Below are 14,130 nucleotides of genomic sequence, written 5' to 3'. Positions count from 1 at the left end.
CAAGCTCTTGGTTTTACTGATTTTTTTCATTTGTTTTTCTAATATCTACTTATGGACTAACTCTCTGATCTTTATAATTTCCTTTCTTCTGCTGACTTTAGGTTTATTCTTTTCTAATTATTTTAGATGATAGGTTGTTGATTTCAGATTTTTCTTCTTTTTTGAGGAAGGTCTGTATTGCTCTCAACTTCTAAGAACTGCTTTTGCAGCATCCCACAGATGTTGAATGGTTGTATTTTCACTGTTGTCTTGAGGTGTTTTTTAATTTCCTTTTTGCTTTCCTCACTGACCCATTGGCTTTTAGTAGCATGTTGTTTAGTCTCCATGTACTTAGTTTTTTCTCATTTCTTTTCCTGTGGTTTATTTCTGGTTTCCTGGCATTTTGGTCAGAGAAGATGCTTGAAATAATTTCCCTACTCTTAAATCTGTTGAGGTTAGTTTTGTGTGCCAGTAGTACTCAATCCTAGAGAATGTTCCATGTACAACTTATGAATGTAATGTCCTGAAAAAATATCAATAAAATCTAACTGTTCTATTGTGTCATTTAGGATCACTGTTGTTTTATTGATTTTCTGTCTGGAGGATCTGTCCTTTGATGTAAGTGGGGTGCTAGAATCTCCTACTATTATTTTATTCTCATTAATTTCTCATTTTATGTCTTAGTATTTGTTGTATGTATTTGGGTGTTCTTATATTAGGGACATGTATATTGACAAGCATAATATCCTCTTCTTAAGTTGACCCTTTTATTATTAGTGTCCTTCTTTGACTTTATGGTTTTTTAAAAGTATTTTGTCTGATATGAGTATTGTAATTCCCACTTTCCTGTCATTTCCATTTGCATGAAATATCTTATTCCACCTCCTCACTTTTCATGTGTCCTTTGCTCTAAGGTGAATCTCTTGTAGGCAGCATATTGTAGGCTCTTGGTTTTTTTTTATCCAATCTGCCATTCTACGCCTTTTGATTGGAGCATTCAATCCATTGACATTTAAGGTAATTATTGATAAATATGGATTTGATGGTATTTTCTTTTTCTTTTTTTTTTCTTTTTTTTTTTAGGGCTGCACCCACAGTGTATGGAGGTTCTCAGGCTAGGGGTTGAATCAAACTACAGCGGCCGACCTAGGCCACAACCATGCCAGATCCGAGCAGCATGTGCAACCTACACCACAGCTCATGGCAATGCCAGATCCTTAATCCACTGTGTGAGCCCAGGGATCAAGCCTGCAACCTCATGATTCCTAGTCAGATTTGTTTCTGCCCCACCACAATGGGAACTCCTATTGCCATTTTAAACCTGTTTTCCAGTTGATTCTGTATTTCTCCTTTTTCCTTTTCTTTGGCTGGATGATTTCCTTTTATTTTATGCATATGGCCTCATTTTTATTTTTTGTGAATGTATTGTTTGGTTTTGATTTGTGCTTGCCCTGTTATTCAAGTATGTTAACCTCTTCCTATATCTGCTTGCTTTAGCCTGATAGTCATATAGATTCAAACACATTCTTAAAAAGTCCACATTTCCTTGTATTTCTTTCCCACATTTTATGATTTTGATATCCATTTTTACATATTCATGTTTATCCTTTTGCTATTCCTTGTGTTTATTGTTGCTTTTACAAATAGGGTTTTTTTCCCCCCCTCTCAGATCTGTATATTGGCTTATTTAAGTGATTAATTTCTAATTGTGATTTTTTCCATCCTATATCTTGACTTCTTTCCTATTTAGAGGAGACTTTCAGTATTTATTTTAGAATGTATTTAGTATTGCTGTGTTCTTTTAGTTTTTGTTTGTTGGAGTTCTTTATTTCTCCATTTTAAATGATAGTATTGCTGGGTAGAGTATTCCAGGCTGTGATTTTTTCACTTTTAGAACTTTGAATATATCTTGCCTTCTCTCTTCTGGCCTGTAGTGTTTCTGTACAGAAATCAGCTGATAGCCTTATGTGGGTTACCTTATAATTAACTTTTTTTCCTTTTTTTCTTGCTTCTTTTAGAATACTCTTTAACTTTTGCCATTTTTATTATATATGTCTTGGTGTGGGTCTGTCTGGGTTAAACTTGTTTGGGGCCCTCTGTGCTTCCTGTATCTTGAGATTTGTTTCCTTTAGATTTGGAAAGTTTTCAGCCATAATTTCTTCAAATTATTTTTAATCCCCTTTTTTCTTCTCCTCTAGAATCCCTATTTTACATTGATTGACCTGCTTTATATCATCCCATACATCTCTTATAGTGCTTTCATGTATTTTCGTTTTTTTTCTTCTGGTGTCCTGATGGGGTGATTTCCATCATTCTATACTTCAAGTCACTTGTTTCTCTGCCTTATTCACCGTGCTCTTTAATGCTTTTAACTCAGCTTGCATCTCTGTAAATGAATTTTCTAATTTTTCTTGGCTCCTTACTTTCTAGTTCCTTTCCAAAGAAATCTCCATTACTGTTCATATCTGCTCTTAATTCCTTCAGTATTTTCATTACCTCCTTTTTGAACTCAGTGTCTGTTAGACTGCAGAGGTCTGATTGGTTTGCTTCTCCTTTTAACTGGGATGGTTCCTGAGCTTATTTATTTTGCTTGTATTTTTCTTATTCTGTGATTTTAGCTTGAAGAAGAGGTGTCCTGTCACCCAAGAGCGTACACAGTTGCAGAAAGATGTTCCTATGGTGGTCTCACCTCTCCTCCTCTTGCCCTCCCCAGCAATGTTGTCTTGCTTCCCCTGGGGCCTCAGCTGTGGCACTCCACTCCCCACCCACTTCAGACTGTCTCTACACAGCCAACCCTAGTCCCCTCCCAGTAACTGACCTCCTTCTCCCTGCCTGAGTGTCTCAGGCTGTGGTGTTCCAAGCGGTGGTACTAATGGTTGGTGTGGCTGCTTTTCCTTCCTCAGTCCAGCTGTTCCACTCTTCTCCAAGGCTTTGAGGTTCTCCCTCTGTCCTGGATGATCTCCCTGGTCCCTTAGGTGGCCTCTCAGGGTGTGGATTCCTTTTCTCTTTCACAGCTCCCTCTAAGGAGTGCTGATCCCATATGATTTCGTTTTCCTCTCTCTCCCCCCCTCTTCTTCCTTTTATTCTTACCCAGTTGTGTGAAGGGTTTCTTGCCCTTTGGGAGACTTAAGGTCTTCTTCCAGAATTCAGAAGATGTACTGTGTGAATCATTCTACATGTAGATGGGTTCTTTTCCATGTGGTTGTAGAAGGTGAGCACCATGTCTTACTCCTTCACCACTGTAATCCCACTCCCAATTAGTATCCTTTCATTTTAGTTTGAACTCCTTTCAACATTTTGTTGAATCTTAAGCATTCTTCATATATTCTAAATTCAATTTACAAATGATTTGTAAACATTTCCTTATATTCTCTGGGTCATTTGTTCATTTTTTTTAATGGTATCCTTTGAAGAATAGGATTTTTTTTTTAAATGTCAAGGGTATTTTTTTCTTTTATGGCTTATAATTTTAGTTCTAAAGTATATAACCAATTGGAAATAGTAATACATAGAGTTATACAATAACCTACCTTTGTAAACAGACTAAAAACATCATCACACATTTTGCTTAACATAGATTTTGGACATTGTCCTATGACAATGTATAATCTGCATCAATACTTACAGGTCTACTTTATTTGTAAATAAGCTGTAGTTTTTTTTTTATAATTTTATTTTCCCACTGTACAGCAAGGGGGTCAGGTTATCCTTACATGTATACATTACATTTTTCCCCCACCCTTTCTTCTGTTGCAACATGAGTATCTAGACAAAGTTCTCAATGCTATTCAGCAGGATCTCCTTGTAAATCTATTCTAAGCTGTGTCTGATAAGCCCAAGCTCCCCATCCCTCCCACTCCCTCCCCCTCCCATCAGGCAGCCACAAGTCTCTTCTCCAAGTCCATGATTTTCTTTTCTGAGGAGATGTTCATTTGTGCTGGATATTAGATTCCTGTTATAAGTGATATCATATGGTATTTGCCTTTGTCTTTCTGGCTCATTTCACTCAGGATGAGATTCTCTAGTTCCATCCATGTTGCTGCAAATGGCATTATGTCATCCTTTTTTACGGCTGAGTAGTATTCCATTGTGTATATATACCACTTCTTCCCAATCCAATCATCTGTTGATGGACATTTGGGTTGTTTCCATGTCCTGGCTATTGTGAATAGTGCTACAATGAACATGCGGGTGCACGTGTCTCTTTTAAGTAGGGTTTTGTCCGGATAGATGCCCAAGAGTGGGATGGCGGGGTCATATGGACGTTCTATGTATAGATTTCTAAGGTATCTCCAAACTGTTCTCCATAGTGGCTGTACCAGTTGACATTCCCACCAACAGTGCAGGAGGGTTCCCTTTTCTCCACAGCCCCTCCAGCACTTGTTATTTGTGGATTTATTAATGATGGCCATTCTGACTGGTGTGAGGTCGTATCTCATGGTAGTTTTGATTTGCATTTCTCTTATAACCAGCGATGTTGAACATTTTTTCATGCGTTTGCTGGCCATCTGTATATCTTCTTTGGAGAAATGTCTATTCAGGTCTTTTGCCCATTTTTCCATTGATTGATTGGCTTTTTTGCTGTTGGGTTGTATAAGTTGTTTATATATTCTAGAGATTAAGCCCTTGTCAGTTGCATCATTTGAAACTGTTTTCTCCCATTCAGTAAGTTGTCTTTTTGTTTTCTTTTGGGTTTCCTTTGCTATGCAAAAGCCTTTCAGTTTGATGAGGTCCCATGGGTTTATTTTTGCTCTAATTTCTATTGCTTTGGGAGACTGACCTGAGAAAATATTCATGATGTTGATGTCAGAGAGTGTTTTGCCTATGTTTTCTTCTAGGAGTTTGATGGTGTCCTGTCGTATATTGAAGTCTTTCAGCCATTTGGAGTTTATTTTTGTGCATGGTGTGAGGGTGTGTTCTAGTTTCATTGCTTTGCATGCAGCTGTCCAGGTTTCCCAGCAACGCTTGCTGAATAGACTTTCTTTTTCCCATTTGATGTTCTTGCCTCCCTTGTCAAAGATTAATTGACCATAGGTGTCAGGGTTTATTTCCGGATTCTCTATTCTGTTCCATTGGTCTGTCTGTCTGTTTTGATACCAGTACCACACTGTTTTGATGACTGTGGCTTTGTAGTATTTCTTGAAGTCTAGGAGAGTGATGCCTCCTGTTTGGTTTTTGTTTCTCAGGATTGCTTTGGCGATTCTGGGTCTTTTGTGGTTCCATATAAATGTTTGGATTGTTTGTTCTAGTTCTGTGAAAAATGTCATGGGTAATGTGATAGGGATTGCATTGAATCTGTAGATTGCTTTGGGTAGTATGGCCATTTTTACACTATTGATTTTTCCACTCCAGGAGCATGGAATATCTTTCCATTTCTTTACATCTTCTTTGATGTCTTTGATTAAAGTTTTATAGTGCTCGGCATATAGGTCCTTTACCTCCTTGGTCAGGTGTATTCCGAGGTATTTGATTTTGTGAGGTGCAATTTTAAAAGGTATCGTATTTTTGTATTCCTTTTCTAATATTTCATTGCTGGTATACAGAAGTGCAACTGACTTCTGAATGTTAATCTTATATCCTGCTACTTTGCTGAATTTGTTAATCAGTTCAAGTAGTTCTGGGGTTGAGTCCTTAGGGTTTTCTAGGTATAGTATCATGTCATCTGCATACAGTGACAGTTTGATCTCAATAAGCTGTAGTTTTAACATAATTACATCATCCAATTAGTTCCTTGCTAATGGATTTTGAGGTTGTTTCAACTCTTTATTACAATGTTGCAGTTAGTATCCTTGTACAAATACATCTATGCACGTGTGTGTAATGTATATGTGAAGAATAAGTGTATGTGATAGTATGTGTGTGTACATATTGTGGAATTGTTGGCTTAAGGATATATATGCTTCTATCATTTTCATTTATTTTCTAATAGATCTTTAGACTTAACTTACCAAAAATGTCCTTTTGGAATTATGCTTGGAAGCATGTCTTAGAAGGCAGATCTAGTGGTGAACTCCTTCAGCATTTGTTTGTGTGGGAGTCTTTATCTCTTCTTCATCTCTGATGGACAATAATAGACAACTTTGCTGGACATTCTTGGTTGGCAGTTTTCTCTCAGCATTTTGAATATATCATCCCATTTGTCTCTTGGACTATATAACATTTCTGCTGAGAAATCTGCTGGTAACAGTATTGGGGTTCCTCAGTCACAAGCTTCTCTCTAAAATTCTCTTATTGATAGTTTTATTATAGCAGGTCTTGAAGATGATCTCTCTGAGTTTGGTGACTTGTGAACTTGGATATCCAATTTTTTCCTCAGACTTGGGAAAATTTCAGCCATTATTTCTTTAAATAAACTTTCTTCCTCCTTATCCCTCTGGAATGCCAATAATTTGCAAATTGTTTCTTCTGATTGTAATCCATCGATCATATAAGCTTCCATCATCCTTTCTTGTTTTCCTCTGACTGAATAATCTCAAAGTTGCCATCTTCTATCACACAGATTCTTTCTTCTGTTTGACCCATTCTCTGTTGATGTTATTGTATCTTTCATTTCATTCACTGTATTTTTTTACTTTGGAATTTCTTGCCCTTTGTTATGATTTTGATCTCTTTGTTAAATTGCTTGTTTTTTCATGCATTTTTCCTGATTTTATCAAAATGTGTATTCTTGTAGCTCACTAAACTTCCTTAAAATAGCTATTTTTTTACTTTAAATTTTTTTCATATTTGTAATTTCTGATATTCTTATTTTGTATTAATTTAGCTTTTATTTTATATTGGAGCAAACTGATTTACAATTTTGTGTTAGTTTCAGGCATACAGCAAAGTGAGTTTTACATACACACATATTGTCATTTTCTTTCCATATAGGTTATTAGAGAATACTGAGTAGAGTTCCCTGTGCTATACAGCAGGGTCCTAGTTATCTATTTTATATATAGTAGTGTGTTTGTGTTAATCCTAAACTCCTAATTTATCCCTTCACCTCACCTTTCCCCTTTGGTAACCGTAAGTTTCTGAAGTCTATGAGTATAATTCAGCTATCTTTAATTCTTTATATCAAGTAAATCACAGATCTCCATATGTCTTTGGGATCAATTACTGGAAGATTATCATAATCCTTTGGTAGCGTCATGTCTCCTTAAAGGTTTGCTTTATCTTTGTACTTCAAGTGGCGGTCACCTCCTCTAATTGTTCCTAACTGCTTCAGAAGAGAAATAACTTTGGTCAACCCTGCTAGAAATACTGAGGCTTTCTCGGATTGGCTATGTATAAGCCTGCTCCACCCCTTCCTGCTCTCTTGCAGCAGAATTCTTAAGCTTGTATGCCTTTTCTTAGTTCTGCAATGCAGATGACTGGGTACAACCTCCCTTCTGCTTTCCCAAGGATGAGGCTAAAGCTCATATTTGTGGTCTCTCCCAGGCCTGCAGATTTGGGTTAACATTTTTTTTTTTTTTTTTGGAACCTTCAGTAGCTGTCTGCCAAAGTTTGCTTTCAATGCTATTGGGATCATATACAGGAGCCAGCCACAGGGTGGGGTTTGTAAGGGTGAGGCACGTGGAGCACTGGTCCCTTGGGTCAGGTAGGGAGATCCATGGATAAAGTGGCCCCAGTATTCTGCAGGCTAGTTTTTTTTTGGGGGGGGGGGGGGCTTCCCTACAGAATATGGAGTTCCTGGCCAGGAATTACACTCAGGCCATAACTGCAACCTAAGCTGCCCCTGCAGCAATGCCAGATACTTAACCCACTGTGCGGGGATGGGGATTGAACCTGTGTCCCAGGGCTGCCAAGATGCCACAGATCCTATTGCACCACAGCAGGAACTCCAGGGCTAATGTCTTGATAGGTCCCTGACAGTTAATAGGCTCTATATTACTTTTTAACATCCTCCAAGAGTCCTATTTGCTGTTCTAGCAACTTTCAACCCCCCTTGTCATACAGCTCATGATTCAGTAGTCTGGATAACTACTAGGGAGAAATGGGCCTCTGTGCCAACATCCCACATAAAAGAGAGAAGGTCCCCCTTGGCCCTGAACTGTGCCACCTTGGAGAATGGGTGATGAAAGTAATGTCAAACTGTTCCTCTTCTAAATTCATTTTTTTATTGCTTTAACAGGTATGCTAAAAATTCTCCACTGGAAACCTGTACTTTTGAAAAGGCTTTTTTGCCCATGGATGACTGTATAAAACAGTACTTTCCAGGGGTTTTCAGACTATAGCTGAGAGGTATTGAAGCTGGTTCATAGGCCACTGTAGGTTCTAACCCAGGACCTAGGTCTGTATGCTTATTACCCAATGTTGGCAGATAGTATTGAATCCTAAAGCTTCTACAGAGGCATTTCTGCCCGCAGATGGATGCCCAAGTTGTTGGAGACTGGGACAAATGTGAGCTTACTCAGTCATGTTGATGTCACTCCTGAAGTTGGCTGTCTTTAGTGAGGATAACTGGGAAGAAGTGAATGTTCAGTCGTCTCTTCTTGGTGGTCAGATTTCTGTTCTTTATTGGCTTTGTCTTCTTTCTTTAGATACAATTCTGAAGGCTAGAAGTTCAAGGTGTTGGTAAGGTTAATTTTTCCTGAGGGCCATAAGGGAAATATCTGTTCCAGGCCTCTCTCCTTGGTTTCAGATGGCTGCCCTCTGGGTTTCCTAAGGCCGCACCTGTGGCATTTGGAAGTTCCCAGGCTTGGGGTCTAATCAGAGCTACAGCTGCTGGCCTACAGCCACAGCAATGCCAGATCTGAACTGCATCTGCGACCTACACCACAGCTCATGGCAACACCAGATCCTTAATCCACTGAGCAAGGCCAGGGATCGAACCCACAACCTCATGGTTCCTAGTCGGATTCTTTCCACTGCACCATGATGGGAACTCCCTGGGTTTCCTTTTTATGTGCCTTTCCCTCTGAGTACCTGAAATTCCACATATTCTTAAAGCTAGCTAACAAACATTGGCATTTCATTATGCTGGCATTTAGTTTCGAGATATTAATTTCTTTAGCCATTGGAATTATTCTTGGTCTACTCCTTCCCATGGGCTTATGCTGCTCAGGTTCCAAACACAAGCTTCACCAAGAAAGGTAGTAAAATATTGTGAATACTCACGACTTCGCAAGTGATTTCTCTCTGAGCTTCAAATACATAAGCAGGCCCATTTACTATGGTTTACATTCTTTCAGTAATGCCTTTTGGGTATGAGACTGGCAGTGTGCCGCTTTTCCTCAATGGACTGTGAACCGTTCTTGTCTTCCTCATCAGAACATCTCTGACACTCAGCACAACTCCTGCTCAATAGGTTCTGCATAAAAGTTTACTCAATAAAGAGGGTAATCAAGACAGAATTTTCCCTCTCTGCTTTTCCCTAGCCCAATGAGAGTATAAGCTGAAGTAATCAGGGGAAAGGTAGACTGTGGCAAATGTAGTATTAGTTCCCAGTAAGAATACTAGAGGACAAACATGATCGATGGTCTTTTAAATAATTACAATAAAAAACCAGAAATAGCACAATAAAAATATAATTAGCTTTTCAAAGAACAGAAATTTGCATGCATATATATCTACATCATTTGAGAACCTCAGTACTATTTATTTCTATTATGTAGCTAGACACAAAATGCTCAAAGATATATAACACAAATGATACAAACTTTAAACACTTTTTACCAAAGTGAAAATATAAAAGACTATGGATTTACGTTTGCAAACAATTTTACTTTAACCTGTCTGGTGTGAAAACCTAACAGTTTATCAGAATTTGTATCTGATACAACTAATCGTTAGAATTGCTGTGGACAAAACTTGATGAAATCCTAATCAGCAACAGCCCACTGCAAGTAACTATTAAAACTAATATCATCTTCAACTACACTAAGTGCTGCTATAATTATTTTCTATTTATTAAAACTTTTAATTTAGGGAACAAAACTGACCTTAATGCTGTTTCAAGAAAGAGAATAAACATTAATTAAATCTTCAATCTCAACTTTTCAAGCTTAGACATCTTTAAGTATTTCCACTAAGTTATTTTTGGTTCATTGCTAACTTTTGAAATATCTTAATGTGATTTAAGGTCATTTCCTTTTTGTCTTTATACCAAAGCAGTAAGGCAAGAAAGTTTTTCCTTTTTTAGATCAGGTAAAGAGAGAAGAATATCTATCCATTTTTAACTTTAGGGAGTAGAACCACTGCAAATAATCCTACCAAGAGGAAATTAAGGCTGCTGTGATTTTTCCTTTATATTTAAACCATAATGTAATATTAGCAGTGTTATTGCCTACAAATGTTCAATTTACAAGAATTTGGGCTTAAGTCACAGAACATAAATATTGCCGTTTCTGTGCATATTTCAATTCCAGTTAAGACATTTTTCACAATTACCTTTGATAAGTTTGAAGATGAAGTCAGAAAACACTAAACAAAGCTGAAACTGGATGGCTCTGCTACAAGGAAATACTACTTGAGGGATAAGAGTGATTTTCTGGTGTCTGGCTAGTGTTGGTGCACTCTGCCCCCAAGCCCTGCACAGAGATGCACACACACTCCCGGATGGCACAGGTGTGGGCACCTTTAATGCTCCAAAGGACCTGGCCTGCTACTGCCAAAGATGAAATGTGTAGCTTTGCAAGAACCGCCATGTGCCAGTTAGAATATATCCTGTTTGTTGAAATATATCACTCTTCTTTGAGGCAAGCCCTTCTAGATACATGAAAGAGAAAAATCACATAACCTAATCTGCAAACGAGTTTCTAAAATCATTTCCTAGTATGAATGTGAACCAGGCTTTGCAATATACATCTACCAATGTTAGCACCATATTTAAGCCTGAATTGAGGTAAAGATAAACTCTCAGACTCCGGATAGAGATTACTATACAGTATCAATTTTGCATGGAGTGTTTATAGCAGTATTCTTTCTGATCATTAAGTTGTTTAAACAACTTGATCCTAAGGGTGGTGTGTGTGTGTGTGTATGTGTATACACACACATACATATACATATATATCCAACTAATATATTGAAACATCAAAAAGCTAGTGTATAAGCTTTTAGCAGGAGAAATGGAGCAAGAAGAAATGGAGCAAAACAGAAGTCACATTTTTGAAATTCAAGCTATGTCATTATTGGCTTGATAAAGTCAAAGATTTTGATAAAATACTCTGAGCCAATATCGCAAGGCCAGTTATCAAGTGGCAATGCCCAGAAATTGTTTCTCAGGGCATTGTCAAGTTTATTCTGGATGCTACCCAGTCAACATCTGGCTCCTACATGATTTGTCCCCCGCTTGTCGCTCAATTTCATAAAAAGGTTAGTTTCTCTTTCCCAACTATGTCAATTTATGTAGAAAAATCTCTCTGAAACTTGTACTTATCATTTACATGAAGATGAATAGGGAGGAAAGACCCTAAAACTTGGTTTTCATTTGTTGAAACATACCATACCCCTTGAAAATTTAAACCAAGTTTAGTCAAGGGATAACTGGACAAAAATAATTTTTACTTTAGTTCCTATAAGCTGATAAGATGAAATAATAACACGTACACTAACTAATAAAAAAACTTTTCAGAATGCTTTTTCCCCTCCCTTTAACATTACCTAACATATAAAATAAATAAGAAATCTTAAATATAGCTAGCTTTTGGGGATATACCACAAACTAATTTTTCAAAGGAGAACAATTACCATTATTTATTAAATAAAATAGAATCTTGGAGTTTGAACAACACTGGAATTCCATCTCTAGTCAGAGCTGGTCTTGGTACTCAGGCAGGGGCAGTAAGACCAGTGCTTCACTGTTCAGGCAGAAGCTTATCACTCAGTTTGACCAAGATTCCTCAAAAAACACTTATCAGCAGTATTTTCATCTGACTCTGTTGAGATTCAGATGAAAATAGGAGTAACTTCCCCTGCAGCCTATTGTAGGGAAACCGTTTAAGGTTTGTTCTCAACCTAAATATTCAGCTGAATACTGCAGATCATTCTTCAGAAAACTCATGTAAACAGTCATTCCTCTTTTATAAATCCGCTGGTGCTAGATGCACCTAATTGGTAGTATACATAGAGGTATACCTTAGCTATGTCTGCAAGAAAGCTAATTACTATATAAGATCTTTCAGTTCCCTGTCGGTCAGTTCATTCACTTCCATGATCTTCTCTAAGTGTTCCATGTATCGGCCATGGTCTTGCAGAAAGTGAGGGACCCTCATGTTTTCAGTAACTGCCAATCCTTTTAAGCGATCCACATCTTCGTAAGAGACCTGAAAAAAGTAAGATGGGTTAATTTCTAAATGAGAATACCAGTTATATTTTGAAGAGCAATTTCTTCCTTTGGTCTTTTTCCCAAATTACTCTAATATCTGAAAAATATTAGAAATATTTTTATTTCTAAAAATATTAGAATATTGAAATCTTTTTCCCAAATTACTCTAATATCTGAAAAATAACAAAATTTACTGTGTTCAACAAGAATGTATTTATCTGCCTCCTCATACCACTGCCATATTTTCAAGAGTAAAAAGTCAATATATGATTTAATAGTGTATCTTGGACCTAACGAAGTTTCTCTAGAAATTACACAACTAAATATATGTGGATCAAAGACCCTAAACCTAAACAAATCTCCTGACTATTTAGATTTCTAAATAAAAGAATGGAGAAAATTTGTAACCATATTACTAACTTAGGAAAATCAGCACAATTATCTATAGAGTCCTGTTTCAATTTAATTTAATAAATATAATAAATTGTTTTGTGTTAAAGTCTTTTACATTTATTTTGAATTTTTTAAGGATTTTTAAAAATTTCACATCTCTTTTACTTACTTGGGTAAGAAACCAATCTTTCACAGGTATTATAGTGAGTTTAGGGGTGAAACTTTTTTAGGTTCTATAAATTATTTTTGCAACTTTAAATTCCAAAATACGGCTAGCTTTAAGTACTATTATCTTCTGATTAACATTCTTCCCTGTTCAGTAAGAAGGCTTTAAATATATCATGTTCGTATTAAATTTATACTTGAGTTACTTTTACTAAAATTATTTTATTCTTTATACCACTAGTGTAATGGAAATAGGTTTGTTGTTGACACTGGCATGGTTTAGTAATTTATCTGTTTATCTATGAGTTTATTATAAGGAGAGAATGAGTAAATATACTGATGTTGGAAAATAAAGTACTTATTTTAAGAGAAGGGAAGAAACACATATGGAATGGGAAGGGAGTTGTAAAAGGACTCTGTGGTGTCTGATTTGAATTAGAATGCCCTTATGATTTAAAACAAATACACGATTTGCTCATTGAAAAGCTCTGGAAGCATCAGCACCACAGGAGTGATGTGCAGACCCAGTGCTCAGGTCTTGTTTTCTAAATACCATTTCCCACTGAAAAGAATTAAAGCTTCCTTGGAGAAATATCTAAACTCAGATCTGGGTAGGAGAAGTATAAGATGAGCACAGAACATTTTACTTTGCCAGGAAATATGTAGATATGTTTTTAAAAAACATAGGAGCAGCCACTGGAAGAGCTGAATACTAAGAACAAATCCATAATACTACAAAAAAGAGGAATGAAACGTAACAGAATTCAAAGATCTCTATTTTTTTATCACTACTGCAGAAACTGCTTTGGGCACAGATCATCAAAGGATGTTAAAATCACTCCTGAAAGACTGTTACAGAAGAGAACATTCATAGGTATCACCCCACAAATTATTAATACAATGGGGGGGAAGGTACCTTCACAATGGAGACACCTGACAGTAACTAACTTACCCAGTTGATCAAACACAGCATCACCAATAATGGGACAAAATAATATATGCTTTCTAACATGATGTGGTAACAGAATGCATAACTCACTTTGGTATTCTTGGCAAATATGTTGAACCCGAAGCTAATTATAAGGAAACAATCTGACAATCCTGATTCTAGGAATTCAAGGAAATTGTCTTAGATTCTTAAAAATGCTATGAAAAAAAAAAAAAAAAAAAGACTAGGAAGAAGAGCACTGTGTTATAGATTAAAAGAGAATAAAGATGATAACTGATGGCAAGGCAAATATCATGACTGGATCCTGGCTCATGAAAAAGAGCTACAAAGTATATTTTGAAGACAATTTGGGGAATATGAAGTGGATTGGATTTTTAGATATTACATGGAA

The 14,130-nt window shown here is 36.7% G+C and overlaps 2 protein-coding genes across 54 annotated transcripts in view; one reads left to right on the top strand and one right to left on the bottom strand.

The window, feature by feature from the left end:
• ANLN (anillin, actin binding protein) overlaps window positions 1-14,130 on the top strand; it is a 170,984-nt gene that overhangs the window by 16,095 nt on the left and 140,759 nt on the right. The window lies entirely within an intron of this gene.
• Window positions 9,476-14,130, bottom strand: part of MATCAP2 (microtubule associated tyrosine carboxypeptidase 2) — a 174,225-nt gene continuing 169,570 nt past the window's right edge. For all 38 annotated transcript variants that reach the window (XM_085005817.1, XM_085005824.1, XM_085005816.1 and 35 more), the window contains one exon: window positions 9,476-12,230. In XM_085005817.1, the coding sequence (XP_084861943.1) occupies window positions 12,072-12,230 (159 nt within the window). In that variant the 3' untranslated portion in view covers window positions 9,476-12,071. The remainder of the gene's footprint in view (window positions 12,231-14,130) is intronic.

Source organism: Sus scrofa, chromosome 18, assembly GCF_054392235.1.
Source record: "Sus scrofa isolate SSC_HxYL_T2T_F1_AM1 chromosome 18, Sscrofa_HxYL_maternal_Yorkshire_Landrace_v2.0, whole genome shotgun sequence".
Lineage (NCBI taxonomy): Eukaryota > Metazoa > Chordata > Mammalia > Artiodactyla > Suidae > Sus > Sus scrofa.
This window is presented reverse-complemented; position numbering and strand designations above follow the sequence as displayed.